The sequence below is a fragment of the Crotalus tigris genome, unplaced genomic scaffold, assembly GCF_016545835.1.
Source record: "Crotalus tigris isolate CLP2741 ecotype Arizona unplaced genomic scaffold, ASM1654583v1 scf7180000019762.1414395, whole genome shotgun sequence".
Lineage (NCBI taxonomy): Eukaryota > Metazoa > Chordata > Lepidosauria > Squamata > Viperidae > Crotalus > Crotalus tigris.
This window is the reverse complement of record NW_024097700.1, coordinates 1,177,400-1,203,288: the sequence shown is the minus strand read 5'-3', so window position 1 is coordinate 1,203,288 and position 25,889 is coordinate 1,177,400. Positions and strand designations below refer to the sequence as shown.

Below are 25,889 nucleotides of genomic sequence, written 5' to 3'. Positions count from 1 at the left end.
AACTATTTGAAAGTTGGGAAATGTTGCAGATTTGAAATGTGGACCATTTGCATTAGTAACTGCAGCCGCCGAAGTTGGTGAGCCATTATTTTCTGAGGCTATTTTGTGTGTGTGTGTGTGTGTGTGAAAGTGGAGACGGCACGGGGGGGGGGGCTCTGTGGTTAACATGGCATTTGACATTTGCAGCCTTGTTCTCTGGCCTTCTTTCTTTTGTGTACTGTGTGCTTTAGTTCCTTCCCTTCAGTCTCCTTTAGTTCCAGCCACTAACTCCTGAGGTCTGCAAATGAATGGAGACCCAACCTTCCATTCCTTTAGTACTATAACAGCTACATATTTGGAGGTGGGGCAGCCTTCGCTTTAGAGTTCACCTATTGTCATGCTAATTCAGGCACACTTTCTTTTGTGAATCTGATTGTCCTATTATTCCTATTTGCTTAACCCCCCTTTTCCCCTTCCTCTAGAATCCCTTTGTTACTGCAGAGAGAAAAAAATAATGTAACAGAAGGACTGAATTGGATACAGATTTTTATGTCCATCTGCAATTCATCAAACTCTGAAACCTAATAATAGCAATGATCCAATTCTATACGTTATGGGCATTTTAAAGCAAATTTGTAGTTAAGTGTATCAGTTAGCAAAGAAAGGTAAACTTAACAGAGTTGAAGATAATTATTAAATAAGTATTTTTTCTGAGTTTTGGCTGAGCTTCAGGTTATTGGTTATTTTATAGGCTTTATAGAAAGCTTGCAACACAACAGCATTTTCAAAATGATCTGAAATCTTTTCTTCTGTTAACTTCTGAAGTGGTTGCTGAGTATTCCTTATTAGTCAGTGCTTTGACTTGATGCTGTCAAATGAGAAGAAGTGTAATAGCTAACATTTTTACATGGTTAGGGCTGGAAATATATGTAGTATTTTTTTTCAAAAATGGAATTAAATTAATACTCCCTTGACACAAAACAGACTCCTTTGGTTGATGTTGAACTTCAGACAACAGAACAAATAGATGTGAGTGGATGTTTTGTCTACACTTTTAATTTTTCTCTTGAACGAAGTTTCTGAACATTGCTGCTGTAATCTCAGTGATCCAAGGACACTTTGCAGACTGGAATTTTTTTGTGTACATTGACATTCAGTAAAGCAGCTTTTCCCAGCTTGATGATGACTCCCAATTGGGTTGCAATTTCTCACATTCCCAGCCTATATAGCTTTCACAAACAAGAATTAGAGGAAGGAATCCAGACAGGAGAAGACCTCACTGTAGTCTCATTATATATTCTTGTGAGAATTTTTTATCTTGTGTTAGGCAAACTTCAGATGTATATTAGAAACAAAAATTAACAGACTGTAAATACTGTAAATCCTTCTAATATTATGGGCCACATCTAATGTAATGTGAGCAGGCTGTTTGTCTCCCCAAATCCCCCTGTACCTCTCCCTTATGCCTCCCAGGTGACTCCTAAGGGATTTGATGGGCTTGGGGATATAGGCAGCAGACAAGCTTATGCGATAATAACTGGTTAAGTCTTTAAAGTGCCAAAATATTCTTTGTTGTTTTGCTGTTTCCAGGACACTGGAAACTATAGAGTGTAAATATTACCTATGTTCTACAAACTGTAGATTGTAAGTATGGCTTTTCTGAATAAAAGCAGAAGAGAGCAAATTTTAAATTCCTTAATGGGGTATTGAGCATTATTAAGATGCACTCATCTTTTAAACTTATTTTGCCCTTCTCTGGCCATCTTAACAACCAAAAACCTTTATTAACCATATTTATCAGATACTGGTGCAGTTTTGTGCTATTTCTTCTGCACTTGTCCACACTCTGTTTTGCATCTCTGGTTGTTTTCCTTCCTGCTCTTACAGATATACATGAGCCAGAATATAGTGCTTAAGTAATTGGCCTTATAGTTGAGCAGAGAAGTATAATTCATTCCTTTTGGCAATTCCCAAAGTAGATTATAGCCCACGTATACTGGAAATTTGAATCTTGTCTACTGCCAATAACACTGCAAAATTTTGTACCTTGGTTGGTGGTGTTTCATGCTCCCTCTAGGGGCCTTGTCTGCAATTTGAAGAAAATACATGGATTGCTTTTAAAAACAATGATTATTTTATTCCTTTTGTGACTTAAGCTTGGAAGTAATTAGTGTTCTCTTACTTGATAGTTAGCCAGTTTGAATTAAAGATGTGTAGGAACAGTTAAGATGATAGCTTCCTATGTGTTTAATATTTTTCACATAACATTACTAGAAAGCTTTGAGACTGCATGCATAGTTTTGTAGCAAGATGTTCTCCCTTGATCTAGATACTGCTTTGTTTCCTGGGATTGCTTGTACAGTGGATCTTGCCAACTAATTACATGGAAAGATTTATTCTTGGCCTCCAATGAGTGGTTAACTTCAAACTTCAAAGCTGCCCCAATGTTCTTGTAGCATAAGTTTGCTCCTAGTGGCTGGTCTTTATGCAGCAAAGGAAAGGAACAAACCTTTGCATACAATTAACTATATTTCTGTGGATTACTTTGAGAGCACCTTCACCCATGTCCTTCAGCGATATACTGTAACAACCCACAAATTCAATGTTGATGTAGGTCTTCAAAGTCCTGAGTCAGACTACACAAAAGTATACATATTGATTAGACTGTTTGATGTTGGTTCATTGAAGAATAAGAAGACAAGGACTGTTAAAAGCCTGCTATTCAGTTTAACTGCAAACAATCCTGTTCTTTTGAAAAAGAACATTTCAAGGAAGACAATGGAAAATTCTTTCTGATCTCAAACCCCTGTATTTCAATATGGATTGATATCAGGAGGTAGATAAAGGAACAGCTGAAAGAGAAATACTTGGAGAAACTTCGAATTACGGTTCAGGTGATTCTTTTTAGAGCACAGATTTCAAAAATGAATTAAAATCTGAAACATTAATGACAGAAATCAGTGATATCTGTCTATCACACCCTGATTGGCTGGAAGTACTCTTTATTATCTAAAGATTACAGGTCTCAGATTTATGGCTAATTCTTGACTAGTGCAGATTTATTGTAAAACACCAACTTTCCAGGTAAGGTAGAGAAATAATGTACAATAATTGCAATTCTAGTGACATAATATAATTGCAGTGGCATTCTACATGGAGTGGAATCTGTATTATAAATGACCTACCTTGTTATGCATCTGCTGCAGTAGCATGCCTTAGATTTGTGTGTTGTCTCCTCTTCCATTCCTTCAAGCCAGCAGTAATTATAATGTTAATTTCCCACCCCTTCTTCCATTCTCCATTTTTTAATTACAACCCAGTCCTTAATTACATTTTAAACTTATACACCAGTGTTCCCAATTGTGTCACTTTCCATATTATGTTGGGTTTTAATTCTCAGGTAGTACAGTTTACATATCTGAATGCTGTAGATTTCCCAAAACTGGGAAATGTTCTCCTAGCCTATAATCACCTAGGCGGAGAGCCTGCTTCTCCCCCCTGTATTACTAAACTGTAATTCAGTAGGAGTCACAGCACCCTGTCTCCTGCCTTAGAGCTAATTTATGTTGAATCTTTTACAGTTACTCTTATTTTTCCTGAGGGTGTTATTTTGGGAAATGGCAAAGCTATTTTGTAGGACAAGAAGGAAAAGTGAAATTGCATCTGGACTCTGTTGTTAGGTCCTAGCATGGAAACAGCTTCTCTTGTCCACATCATGAACAAAGGTTTATTTAAAGGAATCTTTGTAGCTTATTGCCTACTTTTCCTGTATTGGGGGCTATTTTAATTGCAATTGCTACAAAAGTACTTGAGTAGGATTGGACATAGGGGAAAGGGAGAGAACGGGATTGGGCTACCCATAAGAAAGTCAAATACAAGTAGTCCTTCACTTACAAAATTTCTGTTGCTAAGCAAGACAAGTTAAGTGAGTTTTGTCCCATTTTATGACCTTTCTTGCCATCGTTGTTAAATGAATGTCTGCAGTTGTTAAGTTAGTAACATGACTGTACGGTGAATCTGGCTTCCCCATTGACTTTGCTTGTCAGAAGGTAGCAAAAGCTGATCACATGACCCCAGGACACTGCAGCCGTCATAAATGCATGTCAGTTGCCAAGCATTTGAATTTTGATCATGTGCTGCAACAATTGTAAGTGTGAAAAACAGTCATTTTTTTCAATGCTGTTGTAATTTCGGTCACTAAACGGTTGTAAGTCAAGGACTGATTGTACGGTAAAATTAATAAGTCATGGTGTCTCTGGCTTTCTGGATTTGGTGTATGTTTGTGTGTGTGTGTGTGTGAGAGAGAGAGAAACTTTAACAAAAAAAATGATTAAAAAGAACCATTTTTATTACATTGCTATTTCCATTCTCATTACAACTACTTGCTACAGTAGCTCTGTTTTTCAAAATCTGCTGGATGAGATTTTTGGAATAGGCTTAAATATAAAGAATATAGTTAATAACGGAGAAGAGTCCTTACACAAAGTGTGTTTCGCTCTCCCAAAGGGCCAGATGTAATACTGTACATGTTTTTCAGTCATCTCTTATGATACAACTTTGTACATGCAATTTAAAAAGTTAGTCTGAAAGTTGTCCTAATGTGGCATTGTTAAATGCCAATTTATGAATGTAGGACTCCATAGGTTACTATATGTAACACAATACAGGTACTCTTTGGCTAACTATGGCAATTGGGATCCAAATTTCCATTGCTAAGCAATGCGGTTGTAGAGTATGATGATATTGACCTTGTTGCTTAGTGATAGAAGTTCCTGCACTTCCCAGTTGTAACTGTTAAGCAAACCACATGTTGTTAAACAAGGATTTCAAATCATTCCCATTCCTGCTGGTTTCCTTACTGACTTTGCTTGTAAGTAGCCAACAAAGAAGGTCACAGATATTGGCCATCTGACTACAGGAATGCTGCAATGGCTGGAACTTCAAGGATTGGTGGTAAGTATCACTCGTTCAACACTGGCGCAAGTTCAATGCTGAATGATTTGTCATTAAACAAGGACACATGAATTTATGACAGCTGCAGTGTCCCAGGGTCATGTGATCACCTTGTGCGACCTTCTGACAAGCAAAGTCAGCGGGGAAGTCAGATTTACCATACAGTTATGTTATTCACTTAACAACACTGGCAAGAAAGGTTGTAAAATAGGGCAAAAATCAACACACATTTCAGTTAGCAACAGAAATATGGGGCTGAGTTGTGACTGTACGTTGAAGGGTACCTGTATATGTATATGTCTACCTTTGTTTTAGGTAGACTTTTGATCTTTTGCTGTTAAGTGGTTTGGTTTTATTTTATAATTCTGGCAACATATCAGTAATATAAATTATGGTGGCATTTTGGCGTCAATAGGCTTTCTCGTGTGTATAGACCTTTGTCATGAATTGTTCATGGCTTGAGACATTCTGTTTTGCAGTCTCTATTTCAAAGGGAGACATGCCACTGTAGGCTAAATGTGTGCAAGAAAAAAAGAATCTTAATTTAAAATGTGTTTAAAGGAAAAAGCCACAAAGTGATTCTGGCCATTACATTTATCTCTTCATTTTCATCTGGCTCCTTTTTCATCTGGCTTCTTCTTCTTCTTTTTTATTTTTCCCCATCTGCACTTAAAATAATAACTTCTCTGATGAAACTTGGGAGATTTTCAAAAGTGGGAGCAATTGCTATATTTGTATAGGTATTTTTTCTACTAGTACTCTATATCTGTATTAGGAGGGTTTCTGGAACATAATGAAAACCATCCAAATCTCGCCATCCCTGAGAGATGGGCCAATTTCCCCAAAATAATCTAACAGATGTGGTTATATCATATGCTGGGAACACTAGAAAGAGCACATGGTGAGATGTAAGTGCTGGGAGCAACGGCGGCTGGCAGTGCATAAAAGTAATGTAACTTATATTGTAGGCTTAGTGTGTGTGAAGAGACTGAAGCTCAGAATTCAGTCACTCCATTGAAAGGATTACAGCAGTTTGGACTGCAGTGCTTCCATTTTATGTAAATGCAGGCAGATTTTGCACTTCCTGATAACTGAACTAGTGTGTTATTAGTGCCCATTTGTGCAATGAATGCTACTTTCCACAAGAAAATGCCTTTCGTTTAAGATGTACATGCGACTTAGACCTGTCCTCAAGCATGACACTGGATTAACTGATCCAATTTAGGAAGAAAAGAACAAAACTCTGTGCATAGAACACAAAGCAGTATTACGTCTCCAAGCTTACAGTCAATGACCACCAATATTTTTATTAGATAATCTTGCATGTGGTGGCGTAGTAGTTTGAATGCAGTATTGCAAGCTAACTCTGCCCACAGCCAAGAATTCAATCCTGACCGGTTTAAGGTTGACTCAGCCTTCCTTCCTTCCTTCCTAGGACCCAGATTGTTGGGGGCAATATGCTGACCTTGTAAACTGCTCAGAGAGTGGGGTAAAACACTACGGAGTGATATATAAGCCTGTTATTGCTATTGCTGTAGTCTTAGCGATATCTCCAAGATCCAGTGCTTTCATCTGAATGACAGAAGCAATGTTGTGCTTTCGTTGTACAAACTTCTTTCCTGCTCTATACGGTGTGCAATGGCATCGTGTCTATACAAGTGGGAAGGAACTTGTGCCATAATAATACGACCCCGTTTCAGTTATTTGGCCTCCCCTTCCCCTTCCCCCGAGATCCTTTTGTAGATGCCTCTGGAATACGGAGTAGTTGCTCAAATACAGTAAGAGCAGGTTGTGTACAACGCAGAAATAATGTTATCCTATGAGGTTGAACAAAAAAATATTGAAACAATTATACAAGGTATTCTACTGAAGGGGCTTATTTGATGGGGGGGGAACTGAAGAGTTGCCCCCAGAATACAATTATAGCACAACTCTAACAGTTGGAAAGATGTTCGCACTTTTTAGCCATCTAATGTAATTTTAGATGTTATGCTGAAGCAGTTTTCAACTTAGTGGTACTATGGTTAACATTTACCAAAACAATAGACTAGAGTAAGTTTGCAGTGCATACTGTTTGCAGACAATGCAAGGCTGATTGTAGGCTTTGGTTAAAACACAGTAGGATAGTAATACGAAGAAACTGTTTAAACTGATAGCAGTGCCATTTTTTTAACCTTAATGTCCCCCCCCCCACAGAATGGGGGCATTTTGACACATAGAAAAAGAAACCTTCCATAGGTTACTGTACAGTAACTTCCAGCAACCATCACCACTGCCTAGGCTGGATGGGATTGATAGGAGTTGTTCTTTTGTGAGCCACAGAGCATGGTTGTTTTAGAATGCCCCCTGCCCCTCCAAAGTTTTCTTGCGGATACCATGTAATTGACCTAGTAGGTACAGTTATGTACATATAACCATTGTAACAATGGTTAGTACTGTGTGGCACAAATTAGTCCCTGGGGCATTCTGTATCTTTGTTTAAAGCTTCAGAGGTAATTCCGTATCTTGCCCTGCAAGGAATGAGCTCCCAAGGCAGTTTATTTCTAGCGAGTTTCTCTTGAATATGAAGTGAATGATCACTCTTTTCTGTCTTATCAGAGAAAAGCATAAAGGCATAGGAATATGAAGTTTTAAAACAATTTAGTAAAACTGTTGAGTTTTGTTGCATATTCAGGAGCTCTGTTAAGTCACTAATCCTGATTAAAAAAATCAAATAGTGGGTCCATGTCTTGTCAGCTTTGGGGGAATTAGTTCCCAAATAGTTAGGACCCCCATAACCTGGTGGGTATATCCATGTCAGCTAAGACAACAGAGCTGAAACTAGGTCAGAGGTCACTTCTGAAAGTAGCAACTGAGTTGCTTAGTCTGACAGGGTGCCTGCTAAGAACTAGCCCTGCTATTACTAGATTGGACTTTATTAAGTAGCCTTCAGCCTGAAACTTTGGGGCAAAAACAAATCTTTGTACTTAGCAGTTATAGGAACTTCCAGCTAATAATTATTTCCCTTTCCATAACTTGTGTGACATCTTATAAATTTGCCTGAATCTCACTTCAGGGTTAGAACAGAGTGGGCATCTTTAGACTGTATGCAGCCCCTGAAAATGTCATTTTCCATTTCCTCTCATAAAACTCTTGAAATATCATCACCTTTCAGTGATGCCACCTGCAGCTTTTAGGCTGCGAATATTGTCTACTTGGCTTAATATATGTGGCAGCAAAGATGAGGTAATTTACAGATATGTTGGATTTCAAGTCCCATCACCTCTCAACTTGCATGACTTTTGATTTTTTGTATATTTATTTTGTTTTATCAACAAGAAAAAAAGAAAAAAAATGAAAAACATACATCCAATACTAACTACTACAAAAGAAAAAAAATAACCCAATGTCAAATAAATTTAGCATTAAGTATACAGAATCCACCTTAACTGGATGCTGAGAAAGAGAAAAAAAAAACACAAAGAAAATTGATAAATTCTCCTCATTACATAATGGGTCTACAAATAATTCTAAGCTTTCCCATCCTGATTTAACAAAAATACTATATTAAATAAACAAATGTTCCAAGTGAGGGGATCTCGATCTGATAATCAAACCAACCCAACACCTGATCATAGAATATATATTTTTTAAAAAGCAAAAAAACAGTCATTAGATTAACCCAAGCATTACACTAATCTTCAGATCCCTCTGTTAACCATCTGTTATTGTATTTGACATGCAGAAAGTCCGGTCTCTTATAAAACTAGTCCATTGTCTCTAATCAAAGCATCTCTGCTAATTCAGTCATTAACTTGCATGACTTTTGAAAGTCAACACATCCAGAGGGCTCCAAAGTGGGGAATGCTAATTTTACACAATATACTTGCAAAAAGGAGAGTATTTGTAAGATGAGTTATTCTGAGCAAAAATGTGCCCCATTGAGAGAAGAAAAACTCTGCTTTCCTTTTTTGAGAGTTTGCTCTCAACTGAAATTCAGTTTGGTAGAAGAAGGAAGGAGTATGAGGTATGTTCACCGTCTTGAATTATTTATAAAAAAAATAAAGGTGGGATAAAACTCTAAATAAATAAATAAATGGTATATGATCGCAGTCCTTGGGAATGTATAACACAGGGTGCATCAAATATTCATTACGTTTGTAGCATGTCTTTATATTGCTTGACGTAAAAAGGCAATAACACATGCTTTGGCATTAATTGTTTTTGTCTAGACAATCACTTTTTCTGACATACAAACAGACACTCGGAATGGCATTGTTATTGTTTGTTTATCCTTGTATTTATTATCCTGTATAGTTGATTGTTAATAGGGAGATGGGGAATTTGAGAATCATGGTATTTATAAGAGCTGCCTCAAATAAAAAGGAATTTAGGGAATTTCTTTTGAAAACCTGATAATTCTTATTTATTTGGGTATATATTTTATATAATCTTCCTTTCAGTGCAAGACTCCCAAGATGATACTCAATTTAAAAAACAAGCAAACCATGTATTATAATTTTCTTCCAAAAGACTTAATTTATTTTAGCCCTATTTCATAGAGTGGACTCCCGATATAAATGAGTAATTTCACTTTGACATATATTTTATTTTGATATAGAACCACTTGACGTTCATGCGCAATTATTTCTTTAAATGTCATCTATCTTTCTTTCCTAGTGGCGAACAACTTAAATTTAGATGTGTTCTTTTTTTCCCTTCACTACAGCTTGATCACTGATTCCAAGAGAGACAGAGTAGATGTCTACACCAACTGATCCTACTACAATGCCTCATCCAGGCCCTTCACCAGGGCCAGGACCATCTCCGGGACCGATCCTAGGTCCCAGCCCAGGACCCGGGCCATCACCAAGCTCAGTACATAGCATGATGGGACCAAGTCCTGGACCTCCAAGTGTTCCACATCCAATGCCATCTATGGGACCGGGTGATTATTCACAGGAAGGCATGCATCAAATGCACAAAGTAAGTATTACTACCAAATGTTTCACATTCTGCATCACAATTGTGATGGAAAACTAAAACTATCATTTGTCATCGTAAATTTTGCTGTCAGTTTTACATATCCAACTCGTTCATTAAGTACTGTGATTTTGAGGTGTGAATTCCAGAGCATAAATTAAGACTTGCTTGTGGCAGTGGTGGTTAATGTTCCTCAGTGAGATAATTTAATTTAGCAATACTTTGGAGTACATATGTTTAAATTCAGTACAGCATTCTTTGAAGTGAACATGTGTATGATTCACTATCATTTTTTTGGGGGGGGAAGGATACTATTTTAGAAGATAAAAACAATATTTCATTTTTAAGACTCACCTCATTCAAATAGGCACTAACTTCTTATTATCCTATGGAATTTTATAGTAACAACATTTAAGATCCAGGAATTATGACAGTGCAGTATTCTGCTCATAGTATATAAATGCCAGAGTGCCTTAGGAAAATAAGACTACATCCAATATTGTAGAATGGTATCATAATTAAATTGGAGATTTTCTTTCTTTTCCTTCTTTATTTGGTGTTCTCTCTTTCTGTTATGGTTATATAAGATTTATTTTATTTATTTAAAACATTTATATAGCCACCCATCTTTCCACCAACTCTGGGTGGTTCCCAATCAAAAATTAAAAGACATATAAAATTATATTAAAGCTTATAAAGCTCAACTGACTAAAACACGAAAACAACAAAAACGTGGGGCCAAATCAGTTCTAATGTGTGATTATCTAGTATTCTACCAATATGTGGGGAGGTCTTCAAAGTCTTACAGAAAGCTAAAAGCCAAACCACAGGAGGAAGAGTGTTTCATAGGGAAGGGGCTGCCATGGGAGCTTCCTAGCTCCCATCAGATGACAATGTTCGGGGGAAGGGATTATGAGCGTGCCCACCCTATCTGGCCTGGTAGGATGGGTAATGTCCTTAGGGAAAGGCAGTCCCACAGATAAAACCTTGCCCTGTGCCATATAGGCCTTTAAACATATTGATCAGCACCTTCAATTGCATCTGGAAAGAAACTGAAAGCCAGTGCAGCTCACGCAACAGAGGTGTTACATGGGTAAAACCTAGAGATCCCCATTACTGTGTATGCTGCTGCTGCTACAAGTGGACCAGTTGAAGTTTCTGGGTGGTCTTCAAGGGCATCCCATGTAGAGTACAATGCAGTAATCCAGACAAGAGGTGATCAAGGCATGAGTGATCATAAGCAAAGTCTCCTATTCCAGGAAAGTGTGCAGTTGGCAAACCACACAAATCTGTGCAAAGGCCCTCCTCCCTAGCCATGCCTGCCATCTGTTCCTTAGGAGCTTTGAGTCCAGGATCCACCAGCTCAGTCAGGGTAAATACCACCTGTCCAAAATCAAAGATAAAGAATCATCTGGTCCTGGAGAGCAAAAAAAAGCCATATCCATTCTGTGTTGCCAGGGTTACCTCAAAGCCGGTTTCTTCCATCCAGACTCCTATAGTCTCCAAGCACTTGGCCAGCACTGCCGCTACATCATTTGTCTGACTAGGGGTAGAGATATATAATTGAGTATCTTCAGCATACTAATAATCCTGGACCCTATATTGATGGACAACCTCCCCTAGTGGTTTCATGTAAATGTCAAAAAGGAGCAACTAGAGACTCAAGCCCTGAGATACCCCACTTTGCAGAGGTCTAGGGCTGAATTTCTCTCCTACTAACACCGATTGTAACTAGCCATGGAGGAAAAAGGAGAATCATCATAACACAGTTCCTTCCTTTCCTAATCCCCAAAGCTGGTCCAGAAAAATACCATAATCAATGGTATTGAAAGCTGTTGAAAGGTCTAGGAGGGCCAGAATGTTGCACTGCTTCCATCCCAAGCCCTCCAAAGATCATCAACAAGTGCGACCAAGGCCTTTCAATGCTGTGATCACCCCCTTGGCCTGGGGTCCAGGTAATCCACTTCATCCGGAGCCCTTCTATAGCTTTGCACCAACCACCCTCTCAATAAAGGTAAAGATTTTAGGGTATGGTGCTCATCTCTGTTTCTTGGCCAAGGGAGTGAGCATTGTCCACAGAAAATTTCTGTGGTCATGTGGCCATCATCACTATACGCCAGAAATGCACAGAATGCTGTTACCTTAGGTACAAGTACCTATTAATGTACTTGTATTTGCATGCTTTCGAACTGCTAGGTGGGCAGGAGCTGGGGCAAGGAATGGTAGCTCACCCATTACGCAGAGCTCGGGTCTTGAACCCCGGACTGTCAGCTCTCCAGCTGACAAGCTTAGCATCTTTAACCACTGAGACATCACACCCCGACCCTCTCAATAATCTTCCCTTAAAAGGCAAGATTGGAGACTGGACAAAAGAGACTTTTATCTCTTGTACGTCAAAGCAGATTTTTCTTAATCGTATTTAGCTGTTTTTCTGGAGTTTTTCCATACCTGTTTTCTTCACCTGCTTGGGGTATTGGGCCAGTTAGATTTAACCGTAACTGATGTTCAGGTGGTTAAGATCAAACAAAAATTAGCTTTCTGTGATATTAAATTGTCACAGTACGTTTTTCTGAAGTGTTCAGAACCCTTCATATACCAGGCTTAACTGCCAATAGGTCAACTAAGAATATACATAGGATAGTATATATCCTATCTGAAAGCTAGAATTTGGAGAGGCCTATAGACAACATCAGAATCAATGGAACAGAGACTATAATTATTATATGTACACAGCCTTGAAATCTCTATATGGTACATTCAGCTACCTTCAAGGACAGTGAGACCATGATAGATACCATGGATCTTAATGAGGCTGTAAAGTTTGACTTGGAATTGAACTGTCAGGGAAGCTGTATCTGGAGCAAAGTCTGGGGCAGAAAAGGGACTTTGGGGAAGATTACAATGGCCTTGGAAGAAAACAGTCTTTAGTCTGATTTTTGTTCCTTTATTAATCCTTTCATAAATATCCACTTGTGACAAGCAAAGTTTATCCGTTTTGAGATGTAATGTAATGGAACAATTGTTCTAGTGTAAAGAATAACTTAGAATTCTAACAAAGTAGTGGACAATTTTTTATTTTAGGGACTATATTTTTTCTTCTTACTTGCCGAGGTGGTACACAAGTTTCATAGCTATTGATGTGATATAAATTAGTGGGCTATCTGAAATTTTCAAACCCATTTTTTTCCATAGAGAAGCTTGACGGTTAAAGAATAAAAAGTTGCCCTTACAAAACAGAAGAGTGCTTGATATGGAGTACGTTTGGAGTTTTAAATGGCAGTCATTTGCTTCTCAAAATCCTCATCTCCAAATTTAAAATAAAGTGTGCAAGGTTGGCTTGTCAATTTGGACTACAAATAGAGTATATGTGGAGAGTGTATCTGCTCTGTATGGATCATACATCTCTGCTCAAGTGCATTTTCTTCTTCAATAACCAGGGAGTATGATTACAAACTACAGTTAGTAGGCATCTTTCACTATGGCTACCCGTTCATCCTTCTTGCCTGGAGAACCATTTTTTGTTAAAAATCAACAAGACATTAATTAGCAAACTCAGTGGGCCATTACGGTGACAAGAAAAGCAACAGAAAATGCTATATAGAAGTCATCCTTAGAGTCCTCTTGTTCTAAGAAAAAAGACAGTAGCAATAAAAACAGTTTAAACACAAGGCCTTACCAGTCACTTTCAGTTTAGTCTCTTCCCCTTCCTATCTCCAGATTTGTAGAATCTTTGATGACTGGACATCTACATGCCTATACTTTTCTTGTTGTTGAGGCACTTAACTATAAGGTGCTATAACAGTGGTTCTCAACCTGTGGGTCGGGACCCCATTTGGGGTCGAACGACCATTTCACGGGGGTCGCCAAACAACGCAGTCCGCCATTTTTTCCCCCTTTTCCTTAGCTGTACTACTCCCTTTTATTCTATTGGCTTTTGAAAGCCAATAGAATAGACTCTCTTGAATAGAGTCTAATTCTATTGGCTTTCAAAAGCCAATAGGAATTGTCCAGGCTGTCTCTGCCCTGCTGAGCCCGCCAAAAGTCCCATTCTGCAAACGGTGCTGCAAGTTGTCTGCAGTGAAGGCGAGCTGTCTGGAAGTTTCCACCCCTCCCTGCTGAGCAACTACTAAAAATGTAAATAAAAGAGGGCCAGGGGTGGGAGGCCGGCGGGCGCAGGGAGGGTTGCTGGCACGCGTGGGGCCCAGCGGGTGCCTTACCTCCCTTGGGCTGGGCCGGCTGGTGGCCCAGCCGGTGGTTGGCCTGCGCTGTCTCTGCCGCTTGCCAGCTACGCCTCGGCCGGCGCAGGGGGCGGCACCACGCATGTGCGGCGTTCCCGGGCAGGGAAATTCCTCGACTTACGACCGGTTTGGTAGTCCTCGACTTACAACCGGTTGGGGGTCGCAGCATTAAAAAGGTTGAGAACCACTGTACTATAAGATGACGGGGCACTGAATCAATTATTACTGTCTCAGCAACAGAAATACTCTTAATACAGGGCATAAGCAGCGTTCTGGTCACCGGATGTCCTATTAATTTGGTTATGGTCAGGATACTCCTTGTGCATCATTTCTTTTGTTGAGACAATAAGAACTGATTCTCTTCAATTTTCTCACTTTCCTCCTTGTGAAGGCTTTGGCATTTTTTAAACTCTGCAATTCAACAGGCAGAGTTTAACATTTAACAACCTGAAGGGAAGTATCTGCATTCAAGAACTGAACACATTGATCAATGTGGAACCCTTCCCTTTTTTCGCTTGATAAGTTTATAAAGATAAACAGGCAGCTCTCCTGAAAGACCAATAAAGCATAAGTGTTGCTCAGAAGCTTTGTTTTTCAACACAGCCAGATATGGAAGATTTAAAAGTGTAGGTGCCTTGTAGATGCCCTACTTTGTAGATTTATTGTCCCAAATGAATGCCAGCATTGTGGCATTGAAATCTTTTCTGCCTATTCAGTTTTTGCCAATCCATCCCTCTCTGGTTTGAGGAACTTAAACCTTTTTTAATGGCTCTCTGGAGCCTCTTCTGACCATGATTGCTGAACCCTTGACAGCACAATTTCTTGCTGATTTGAATGGGAAAAAGCTTAAACCAGCATTATAAAAATAGTATTTTTTTAAATGGCTTTATTCTGGTTGCAACTCTTTCTTACTTCTCCCAGAAATATGTCTCTGGGAGAGAGTAAGGACAAAAATAATCTTTCAAAATTCTTATAATCACTGCAATCGTTTTAGGATTTAATTATCTCTTGGAAACTGTCTGTTAACTTTATCATTTGCATTTAGCAGACAGTTCATTTATCATTTCTGAAGATGTATTTGCTGTGTCTCAAACTGCTTTCATAAGCTGTGATTTGGTATTTTTTCCTCCATTAGGATGGGGTGGATAAAATATGACCTTGATTGGGGATAGAATTTTTCTTCCTTAATACTTCTATCAACTGTGCAGACAATTAATATGTGTTTTGTAGACACTATCCAATCAGAATGAAGTACTTCAAAAAAAAAATCAATGATATTTTAATTAAAAAAAACACCTCTTGTTGAAATCAATGGAACTTTAATTTGCTTAATTTTAGATGGATTATCCCTAATACAATGTTCATGATTTTGTAAACTTTCTGAAGTACTATTTCTTTTTATTTTTTTCCGTTACATTAACTGTTTTCTGATATGGCTTTTGAATTAAATTTTGAGATGTCTCATATACAACGGCATCCGTTATGATTTACAAAACAATCGAAAATATTGATAGAGGGCAACACCAATTATTGGTGACAGCCTTTCTTCCCAGTTGTTGAAGTTGATTAAACCTGAAATCTTAAAAAAGTAGGAATTAATGTTTTGAATTTCTGTGCTGTGTAGGGCCACATGCTCAAATATACTGCAGTTTTAATTCATTAATTTAGCACTAGGGTATTGAATTAAGTAACAGCCTGCTTTTCTCTTGATTTTTTGATATATTAATCCTTTTTTTGTAACTTCTGAAGACTATTAAGAGGTGATTAATATGCATCAGTTTCTCTCCTGTAATTAATCTCTGGGGGCTTCCTCATCCCACCTTCTGGTTTCTTTTCAGTTCTTAACTGATCTACTTAACTGTCACGGAACTTTCTGAATCTTTAAGAGCCCATATTAAACAAGGGGATAAAACTCCTTGCATCAGAGAATAATATATAGTTGAGTGTTTTATGCCCTACAGATACAGCCATTCAATTTTCTTTGTATCTCAGCTCAACTTTGAAACAGGAAGTAGACATTTGGTGCTTGTAACTTTAGAATATCTTATCCCAGATTCACCTTTGATAGGTCTCCATTGAAACTAGCTCAGTGGACTTCCTGAAAGACTCCCTCTGTTATTTTCTTGATAACTATGAGTAGTTTCCTCAGTCTGTTTTAAGGATCAAAGCTTATCCAGTCTTTGTACATTGCTAGCTCTGTAGCTTTAACTACATGTTGTTGTTTTGGTTTTAAAAAAGAATACTGTCATTCTAAGTGGAAAAGGGGATTTTGAATAACCCACTGTTAAGAGGAATAGATAAATTTTAAAACAACAGTTTTGCAGGATGGGTATTTGTGGCAAAGCAAAAATGAGCAAATCCTGAGTTATACATCAGACATCTGGAATTGTTGTGTTTTTTCTCCTTAGTAAGCTTTTAATTTTCCTCAGTTTTTATTCTCTTTTTAATCTCTTTATCTTTTCCCACCTTTCCCTTTTCCACTCCCCAATTCCTTTCCTAGCAGTCAGTCTGTATGTGTGTGCCTGTGTGCACACACAGACATTTTGGGATCTAAAACCTGCTAATGGTATCGAGTTGGCTGAGAGTTGTTGTTGTGAGAACAGTTTTGCATGTGTGGAGAGGAGACAGTCTTTAGAAAGCACTGCACATATGTTTGTTTAGATACTCTCGGAGCAACTACTAAATGTTTCTTCCCCCTGAAATAGCATTTCCCCTGGACTCTCCCCTCACAAGTGAGGAAATTTTTTTTATTTTACCCTCTGGTGATGATTCAATTCAGAAGCCTTCAGCTTTCCTTCCCGCCTTCCCCCACCTCCTTTTTCTCTTTGAATGCAGGGTGGGTTTTACCTTGTCCTCATATGGCAGCCTCTCCTGCCTCCTGTGACTGACTTTTCATTTTTTTTTTCTTCTGGTGGCTCAATTTCTTACTCATCTTTCCTGTCACTGATAACTGATTCTTGAATACAGCCTTGCTTTGCTATAAAGAATGGCTTTTGCTAGGGTTAGGGACAACTGAAAGTGCTCTGTGAAGTTAACTACAGGTAGTCCTCGACTTATGACCACAATTGAGCCCAAGATTTCCCTTGCTAAGCAAGACAGTTGTCAAGTGAGTTTCCCCCCATTTGATGACCTTTCTTGCCACAGTTGTTAAGAGAATCACTGCAGTTCTTAGGTTAGTCCAGGGGTAGGCAATTTTGGCTCTTTTATGACTCGTGGACTTCAACTCCCAGAATTCCTGAGTCAGCATGGCTGTCTCAGGAACTCTGGGAGTTGAAGTCCACGAGTCATAAAAGAGCCAAGGTTGCCTACCTCTGGGTTAATTACACGTTGTTAAATTAATCCAGCTTCCCCATTGACTTTGCTTGTCAGAAGGTCGTGAAAGGCAATCCCATGACCCTGGGACAACACAACTGGCGTAAATACATGCCAGTTGCCAAGCATCCGAATTTTGATCACGTGACCACAGGGATGCTGCAGTGGTTGTAAGTGTGCAGAATGATCATAAGTCACTTTTTCAGTGCTGTTGTTACTTTGAAACACTACCTGTAGCTTCATTTGGTCCCCTAGGTAGCTGAAAAAAGATTGACTGTTGTAACAAAACATAATTTTTCCAGCATAATTTATTACAGATGAAAATTAAGCCCAAGGCTCCTGTGAGGGTCTGTGTTCTCAGACGACACAGCCATTGGTGTAAATTCTGGAAACTGACTATTCACATGGAGGATAGTGAGGCTGGAGAAGGCTGGGTAACCTTTTTTTAAAATTCTGGTTAATGATACTTGCCTCTGGATTCAAAACACAGATTATTGTTGATTTGCTGTCAAAATGTAGCTCACTGTAAGTGTCCACATATAATAAATGCTTGGAGGAAGAGAAAAAGAAGAATGTTAAGTCATGTATTTAAAATATCAATAACTCAGCCTTCCCGTCACTTCCCGAAGTGTGGGGGTTATAACTTTCATAGATCCCAGCCAGCATAAAAAAAGAGATAAAATTATATAATTTCAGAAGATACTGCTGCTATAGCATATTAAGGTCAGTTTCATTCGCCTTCTGATTTCCTATTAATGCTGACTGGGTTTTTTGTTTGATGTTTTCATGCACATTTTGGTCTGATTTTTAATACTATTTTGTGCTTGTTTATTTGTGTGAACGTGTTTTAAGCATTGTAATTTACTATAAATCTTCATGATGGAACAAGCCAAAGCAGCACATTGCTTAAGCATTATTAGAGGCAGGAATGCGACTGGAGGAAGGCAGGATGTAAATCCAAGAAACATAATAAGAATTTTAAAAAATTGTTTTCCTCTTGCAGCCTATTGATGGTTTGCACGAAAAAGGGATGGTTGAAGACCTACATAACAGTTCCATGAAGGCTGCAAACATGCGACCTCCTCTTCCTGGCATGGGACCACCTCAGAGTCCAATGGATCAACACAGTCAAGGTTTATAGTTTTGTCCTATTTTAGATTATTCTTAAAATTGTGAAATGATAGGCCTTTTTTGACATGAGACCTGATGGCTTTTAAGCCTTGTTGCTTTTGTATTACAGATAAACCTTTGAAGATATAAATAACATTTGGTGGAGGATGTTTGTTTGAAGGGATAAGTTCAAAATGATGCAGAAAATGAAAAATTGAAACTTTCGTTTTTCTTAGTTATTCATCAGTGTCAGTTACTTTAAGATTTAAAGAAAGTAATATGTGGTTCGCTCATTGCTTTGAATGCGGAAAGCCACAAGCTAATGTTGGAGTAGGGTTGGCTATGGCTGCAGGCTTGACTGGAAAATTGAAAAATGTAGCACTAGCAATAACATTTAGGTTTATATACTGCCCCATAGTGCTTTACAGCAGTGGTCCCCAGCTTTTGTCGCTTGGCAACCTGGCGGAGGGAAGGGAACCAGGCTGTGCAAGCTGCTCAACTTGCACGAGTTGAGTTGTGTGCGCATGTACACACTCATCGGCCCACCACTGACGCAAATCAAGCTGTGTGCGTTCACGCTGGCCCACTACTTGCACGGCCTGGTTCCAAACAGGCCACTGCCCAGTAGTGGGTCGCAGCCTGGGGGTTGGAGAGCCCTGCTTTACAGCACTCTCTAAGCGGTTTACAATGTCAGCATATGGTCCCAACAATCTGAATCCTCATTTTATTGGCTTCAGAAGGATGGAAGGCTGAATCAACCTTGAGCCCCATCAGGATCAAACTCAATCCTGTGGACTGAGTTTGCCTGCAATGCTGCACTAACCACTGTGCCACCAGGGCTCCTTATATCTGAGAAGACAGTGGCTTTTGTTTTTTTGTTTTTGTTTTTTGCTAAAAACTGCACATGATTGAGATTGACTTGAAGAAGACTTTATCTTTTATCAAAATACTATCCACAAGTACTTGTATCTAATAATAATAAGAAAAAAGCGAGGGTAGTACCGATAGTAATAGATGCCTTGGGTGGAATGCCTAAACCAGTGATGGCGAACCTTTTAGAGACCGAGTGCCCAAAAACCGCCTCGCCCCTGCCCCGTCCCCGCGTCTCCTGCCCACAGGGCCACCCACCACCTCCATGGCCCGCCACAGCAGATCACCCAGGCAGCCCAGCAGCATCATGGTGGCCACACCCTCTGTCCACACCCTGCAGCTTCATCTGTACACGATGGGGCGCGAGGGCGGAGTCTTGTCCCCACTGCCCGGCTGCCATGTTCTTGGCTGAGTTCTGCACAGGCTGCTCCCAGGGCGACTCTCCTCCGGGGGGGCTGCTGGTGAGGAGGGGGCCACGGGGTGGTGAGGCTGTGGCGACGGCATGCATACATACTCACAGAGAGGGCTCTGAGTGCCGCCTCTGGCACCCATGCCATAGGTTCACCACCACTGGCCTAAACAATGTGGAGCGTCACTTGAACACCATGGGCACTGACAAATTCATCATCAGTCGATTGCAAAAGGCAGCTTTACTCAGAACAGCTTACATACTGTGAGCATACTTCTAATACTCTCAGACAACAACATTTCCCTATCCTAGGTTCTTGGGAAGGACTCAGTAGGTAGATAAAAATGTCAAATCCAGTCAACATCTCGCTGACTCTGCAGCTAACCATAATAAAGCCAGCCATTGTAGCTGAACATGTACATTTCCCAATTTGTCAGAAGTGAATACGATACCAAAAATATTAAAAGAAAAATGAACTATATAAAAATGAATTTTAGATAAGGAAATTCAAAAAGACAGTTACACATATAAGCCAAACTCAGTTGCTAAAATGGAAAAATAATGTACAGATTCTTGGGGGAAAATATGAACTATGGATAAAACAGCTATGAAATGTAAGAATTAGAAATATGATTTTAGTTATTATATGATCTAGATCTGCCAGTGTATATTTTTTTCTTCTATCCTCATCCACAGTCCTTTAGCAAAACTGTCTTTTTTGGCATCTCTCAGTCACAGCAGCAAAAGCTATTTGCCTTTGAGATCTATCCTGCATTTCAGAGAAAAATTCACCTCCTTTCCACATTCCCTTTATAAAGAAGCTGAAACAAACAAACACACACACACACACACACACACACACACACACACACACACACACACCTCCCCTGGTACTTAAGGAACAGAATAAAAGCTCTTCCCAGTCCAGGGCTTTTTTCAAATTAGTCCTGAAAGGGATTGAAGCAAGGCCTGAGCTGTAACCCCCCTGTGCTCACCTTCTCAATTTACCAAGGATGATTTTGGAGTCATATTTATAGTTAACAATCTGAACTCTGCCAAAAGTGTATTATAAGACTGCCATGGGCTTTTTCCAGTTTGGATTTAGTATAAATACTACATCATATCACCTGGGTAATCCTTAAAGGTGAAGGTTTGGAGACTGACTTTATTGTGAGATTCAGCTGGGTTAGGATGCATTTTTTTAATGGAGGGTGGGAAATGAAATTTGGCCAATTTAAACATGTTAAAATTGTCAGTAATATTGAAATACTTAGTTGATTTCCAGACTGAAGGTTATTTGTCTTTTTATGTCCCACTCCTCATTTCTGGAGATTAAAAAAAGTAAAGAAGTTACTTTGAGCTTTTTCATATTTTAGTATCCAAGTGAAAAATATAGAGGAAAAAAAGTTGCCTTACCTTTTTTTTATCCTTGTGACTTTTTAAAAACATATTACTGTTGATACTGTGGACCCCATCTAAAGTTCAAACCTAAGCTTTCAATATATATTCATTACTCATGTGCCTTGGTTTTTAAGGAGGATAATTTTCTCCATCTATTTCCCACCTCTAGCATTTTTATTTTTATAATTTTTTAAAATTTATTTAAATAAGTTGTACAGCTGCCGATCTCAAGTGAAGTAAGTTTATTACAGTCAAAGACCAGAGACCAGAACAAGTTAAAAACCCTCAAGGAATATCCATTAAAAAATTCTAACATAAAATAATAAGACTGACTGGGTGGCATACAGTGCTTAAAACCCAATAAGTGAAACTAAAATCCAATAACTTATGGCGCTTGGAGTAAATAACACCTTCCAATCATAAAATATATCAACAACAGAATTCCAGTGCCTCACTAGGGATCCTGTATTTGGCTGATTTCAGTCGTACAGATGGACTTTGCACAGATCTGGGCCACAAAATAATTATTTTTCTTAGCTTGGTAGAAGCTGATTCTGATTTACTTCATAATCTGAATTCCTGTGGGTAATGGGAGGACATTTTTTCTTATATCAGTGAATACCTCACAAGCTTTGTCATTGCTTCTTTGTTCTGAAACAAATGGTAGAATGTAACACTAAATATTCAGGGATGTTTAAACTGCTGATCTGGAAATAAAATTAACACCAAGATGAATAGATTTTAGCAGTTGACATACATAGCTGTCCTTAGGCCCTTCAGGGATGTAGCTTATCGTGACTCGGTGGTATTTTGATGGTGTCAAGGGGAGGATGAAGATAGTAAACATCTCTGCTCAAATGAACAGGGAGAAGAAGAAGTGGACTTCCTAAGGAAAATGCTGATCTCCACAGCCAAATAATGATGGTGTAACTGAATACCATTGCTGTTATTTGGTCCTGAATGCTAATTAAGCATTGTTATTTCTGGAAGTTGAAACTATGGTTGAGTCTGTCCATGTGTTTTGAGATGAGGGAAGTTTCATCATATCTTCATGAATGCACTCTGCTATATAGTTTCAAAGTGGTGCAAGATCAGAAGGTATGGAGAGACCTGGCCCCTAGAATCGTTATGACTCGGGCACAACTGAATGCATAACATCATCAGCATCATCACATAGTTTCAACTTTGGAAACTTGAGCATCCAGACCAAGCTAAATCCAAAAATGCTAGAAAATTCCTGCAGATAAATCAGTCATCAATAAACTATATCATTCAAAAGAGACAATTAACAAGCTAAGAAGGAAATAAAAATACCAGAACATATCCTCTCCATCAATCAACACCCAGATAAGCAGGAATTAACACTGAACAAACAAGCAGAAAGCAATTCATTCATTCATTCATTCATTCAGTTTCTGTGCCCTAAACAAGAAACTACTAAGGAGAAAACCACACCCTTATTAATACTGTCAGGGCAACTAATTGCCAGTATTAATGCCAAAATTCCACACTATTGATGATGTTATCTAGTTGGGTAATGAAATGTCAGCAAGCAAACAATCAAGTTCAGAGAGTACCAAGGACTCTCCAGTTCAACCTTGAGCTACTTAATATTTTCTTCTGGTGTAATTTTATTGTACCCATGTTTTTTTCCTAAGTAAAATTTATTTTCCCAGCTCTATTTCAGAGAGAGTTGTTTTTGCAAATTAAGTAATTGATTGCAGTTATTAACATTAGGTCAAGATTTGGCATCATAATTTGTCATTTGTTAAGGAAATGGTGAGTAATTTAGTTATTGTTTAGTGGTGGCTGTAATAACTGAAATACTTTCCATAATTGGGTATGTGCAAATTATAGTTCACCAAATCTAATATAAATCATTTGTGGCTTATTCAAGTGTCCTGTTTGGCTCTTCAGAAACTTAGATGGGGATATATCAAGCATCTAGCAGTTTGAAGGGCATAGTTAGGGCCCTTTGTTTTCCCTCCTCAAAGCAATGGTACAGGTATTAACTTACCTAAAAGCTGTGTGGTTTTGGCGGACTTAAAAATACATTTCAAGCTAGATATGCAACCTTTTCCATAGTTCATTTCTTTGGGCCATATGTTAATAATGCAGCCTGCCTTTTCCAAAGCTTTATGTCACAATCCCCCAGACAGTGCCTCTGCAGATGTTTGTTTTCAGATGCTTATGGAAGACAAGGAAGGCCTCTTGAAAGGTCAAATTTTCTTGTAGCAGCATATGCTGCCTGGTTAAGCTTTCAGAACAGAAGGTTAGTATAAAATAATCTCTGGCAATTTTAAAAAACAAACGAGCACTTACAGGAGCACATCCTTCATGGCCCTTTCCCCAAGGAATTCATAGCTGAAACCTTGCATTTGCAATATTCACTTTGGATATTTATATAATATTCACAAATGTTCCATGATTTAAACAGCTGTCTAGCATTCCAGAAGCTCCACAGAACTAGGTGACAGACATTTATTTTAAAATATGACAGTGTTGCTGGGTTCCGTAAGTTGATTTCTATGACACTGTTTTTTATTTTCCTCTCCCCCCCCCCCCTTTCTCTCTCTCCACCCACTCTTCTTTCTCTCTCCTGCCTAATTATTTATCTGGCTCTGTTGTAATGCTTACTAAGGTTTCCTTTTTGTTCTTCTCAAGAAAAAAAATAACAAATGGGAGTGATTTTGAGACTGGTAGATTAGTTGCAGCCACAGTCACAGCAAACAAAAATGTGTTTTATGTGACTAGCACATAAAACACAAATCCTATAACATTTGACATATAGTTACCCCAGGTTGCATATTGATTGTTTGGAATTGTGCAAACTGAAATGATGCCACAGGTCTAATTGTGCAGTACAGTTGCTGTAGTATAAGCAGCACAAGACAGTTTGATCCAGAAACAGAAAATCTAAATGACTGATTAATATGGGATATAATTCTTCATGAATTTCTCCTCTTCAGAGTTCGTTGTGATAAGTTATCTGGTTATTCCCACAATCTGAAAAAAGCTCAGCTTGTTTTTAGAGTGTTTCAAATTTCTTTTACTTTCATCTCTCTTTGTAGAGCTATTTTTGGTGGTGTGGGAGAATAAACCAAATTTGACTACTTGCTAGCTGGCTGTGGAATTCTGGGAGTTGAAGTCCACATGCCTTAAAATTGTCAAGGTTGAGAAACACTGTGCTAGCTGCACCTACTCCCCCCCCCCAGTAGTTCCAAAAGTGAAAGGGTTTAAGGAATTAAGGCTGGTGATTGAAGAGGAGTTTTGGATTAATAATCAGGAATTTAGATTAAAGTAGGTCTCTTATTGTTGAAATAGGCCTCATGACCACCCATTTCCCATCAACAAATATGAACTGAGCAACATCACCAGTCGTTATAAATGGGGATTAGGTGAAAGCACACTGGTTTTGCATTATTGAGACTGTTTGAAAGGTCTGGGCGGCAGACCTTTTCCAATAGATTGTAATTTCTGGTGCAGAGTTGTCTTATTCTGCTGCCTTTAATGATATCTTGAAACATACACTATGGCAGACTCTTTTGCATGAGCCGTGATGACGCAGTGGTTAGAATGCAGTATTGCAGGCTAATTCTGCCGACTGCCAGCAGTGCAATTCAAGGTTGACTCAGCCTTCCGTCCTTCTGAGGTCAATAAAATGAGGACCTAGATTGTTAGGGGGCAATATGTTGACTCTGTAAACTGCTTCGAGAGTGCTATAAAGCAGGGGTCCCCAACCTTTCTAAAAAAGAAGATAATTGCGCTACTTAGTGTTTCTTGGAGTTATCATGAAAATATATTCGTATCGAAACCTTTGTTTCTTTTAGTTATGTAATAGAGCATTTTAAGTACAGGGAGTATTGTGATGATTCACTGAAGGTGTGACATTATTAGAATAAGTGTGGCAGGATAGAAATTGCAGGATGAAGATTTTTTTTTTGGTCAGCTGTTTTTCAATCTTCCTTCTGTTCTATCTGAATTAACTCTTTATTTCTTAAAATATTAAATACATATGGTACATATATAGGCCTGATTAAACTGATAGTGCTTCTTTAGAAGGCTTGAATAGTTAAAAATGTAAAATGAGTGCAATTGAATGTATATTTTTGACTAATTAACCATTGTTATTTTATGTATTTAATTTTACCTTTGCACTGCTTTAGCAATAATGTTTTTTATGCATTAAACCATTGTCGGTTTAGTACTGTATTAATGCCAGGTTGTGCTCAGATGATTGCTGTTTGGAAGCAATTAAGCTGTAAGGAATTTTGGAAACTTACTGTGCTTAGGAAGGAAAGGAGTAACAGGGATCCAAGTTACAGTTGGTGTTGGTTCTGAATGGAAATAAATGTGGAGGAGAGTTTATAAAAATGTCAGGTAATAACTGGTTTAATACCAGATCTTAAAATTCCAAGACAAAAGTGAAGAATTAAGATCAGCATTGCCCAATTTGATATCCTCTGGGTTGGCTAGGTATTTTTAGACTTGAAGTTGATTGCCCAGAGAAGGCACCGGTTAAATGAAAGCTAACGAAGATTACTGCAATTGTAGAAGTAGAACCTGTCCCCATTTATAGAATAGATGTTTGGGTGCATTACTGTACTTTCTGGAAGTTCAGAACAGAGTGTTTAAAGTGATTGGGTGAAATGTTT

At 38.6% G+C, this 25,889-nt stretch overlaps 1 protein-coding gene across 6 annotated transcripts in view; it reads left to right on the top strand.

Annotated features, from left to right (window-relative positions):
- Positions 1–25,889, top strand: part of SMARCA2 (SWI/SNF related, matrix associated, actin dependent regulator of chromatin, subfamily a, member 2) — a 115,691-nt gene that overhangs the window by 2,712 nt on the left and 87,090 nt on the right. For 4 of the 6 annotated variants that reach the window (XM_039364493.1, XM_039364494.1, XM_039364492.1 and 1 more), the window contains exons 2-3: positions 9,641–9,897; positions 18,448–18,577. In XM_039364493.1, coding sequence (XP_039220427.1) covers positions 9,673–9,897; positions 18,448–18,577 — 355 coding nt within the window. In that variant the 5' untranslated portion in view covers positions 9,641–9,672. Of the gene's footprint in view, positions 1–9,640; positions 9,898–18,447; positions 18,578–25,889 lie in introns of those variants that run through there. The other 2 variants (XM_039364495.1, XM_039364490.1) reach the window with 1 other exon arrangement.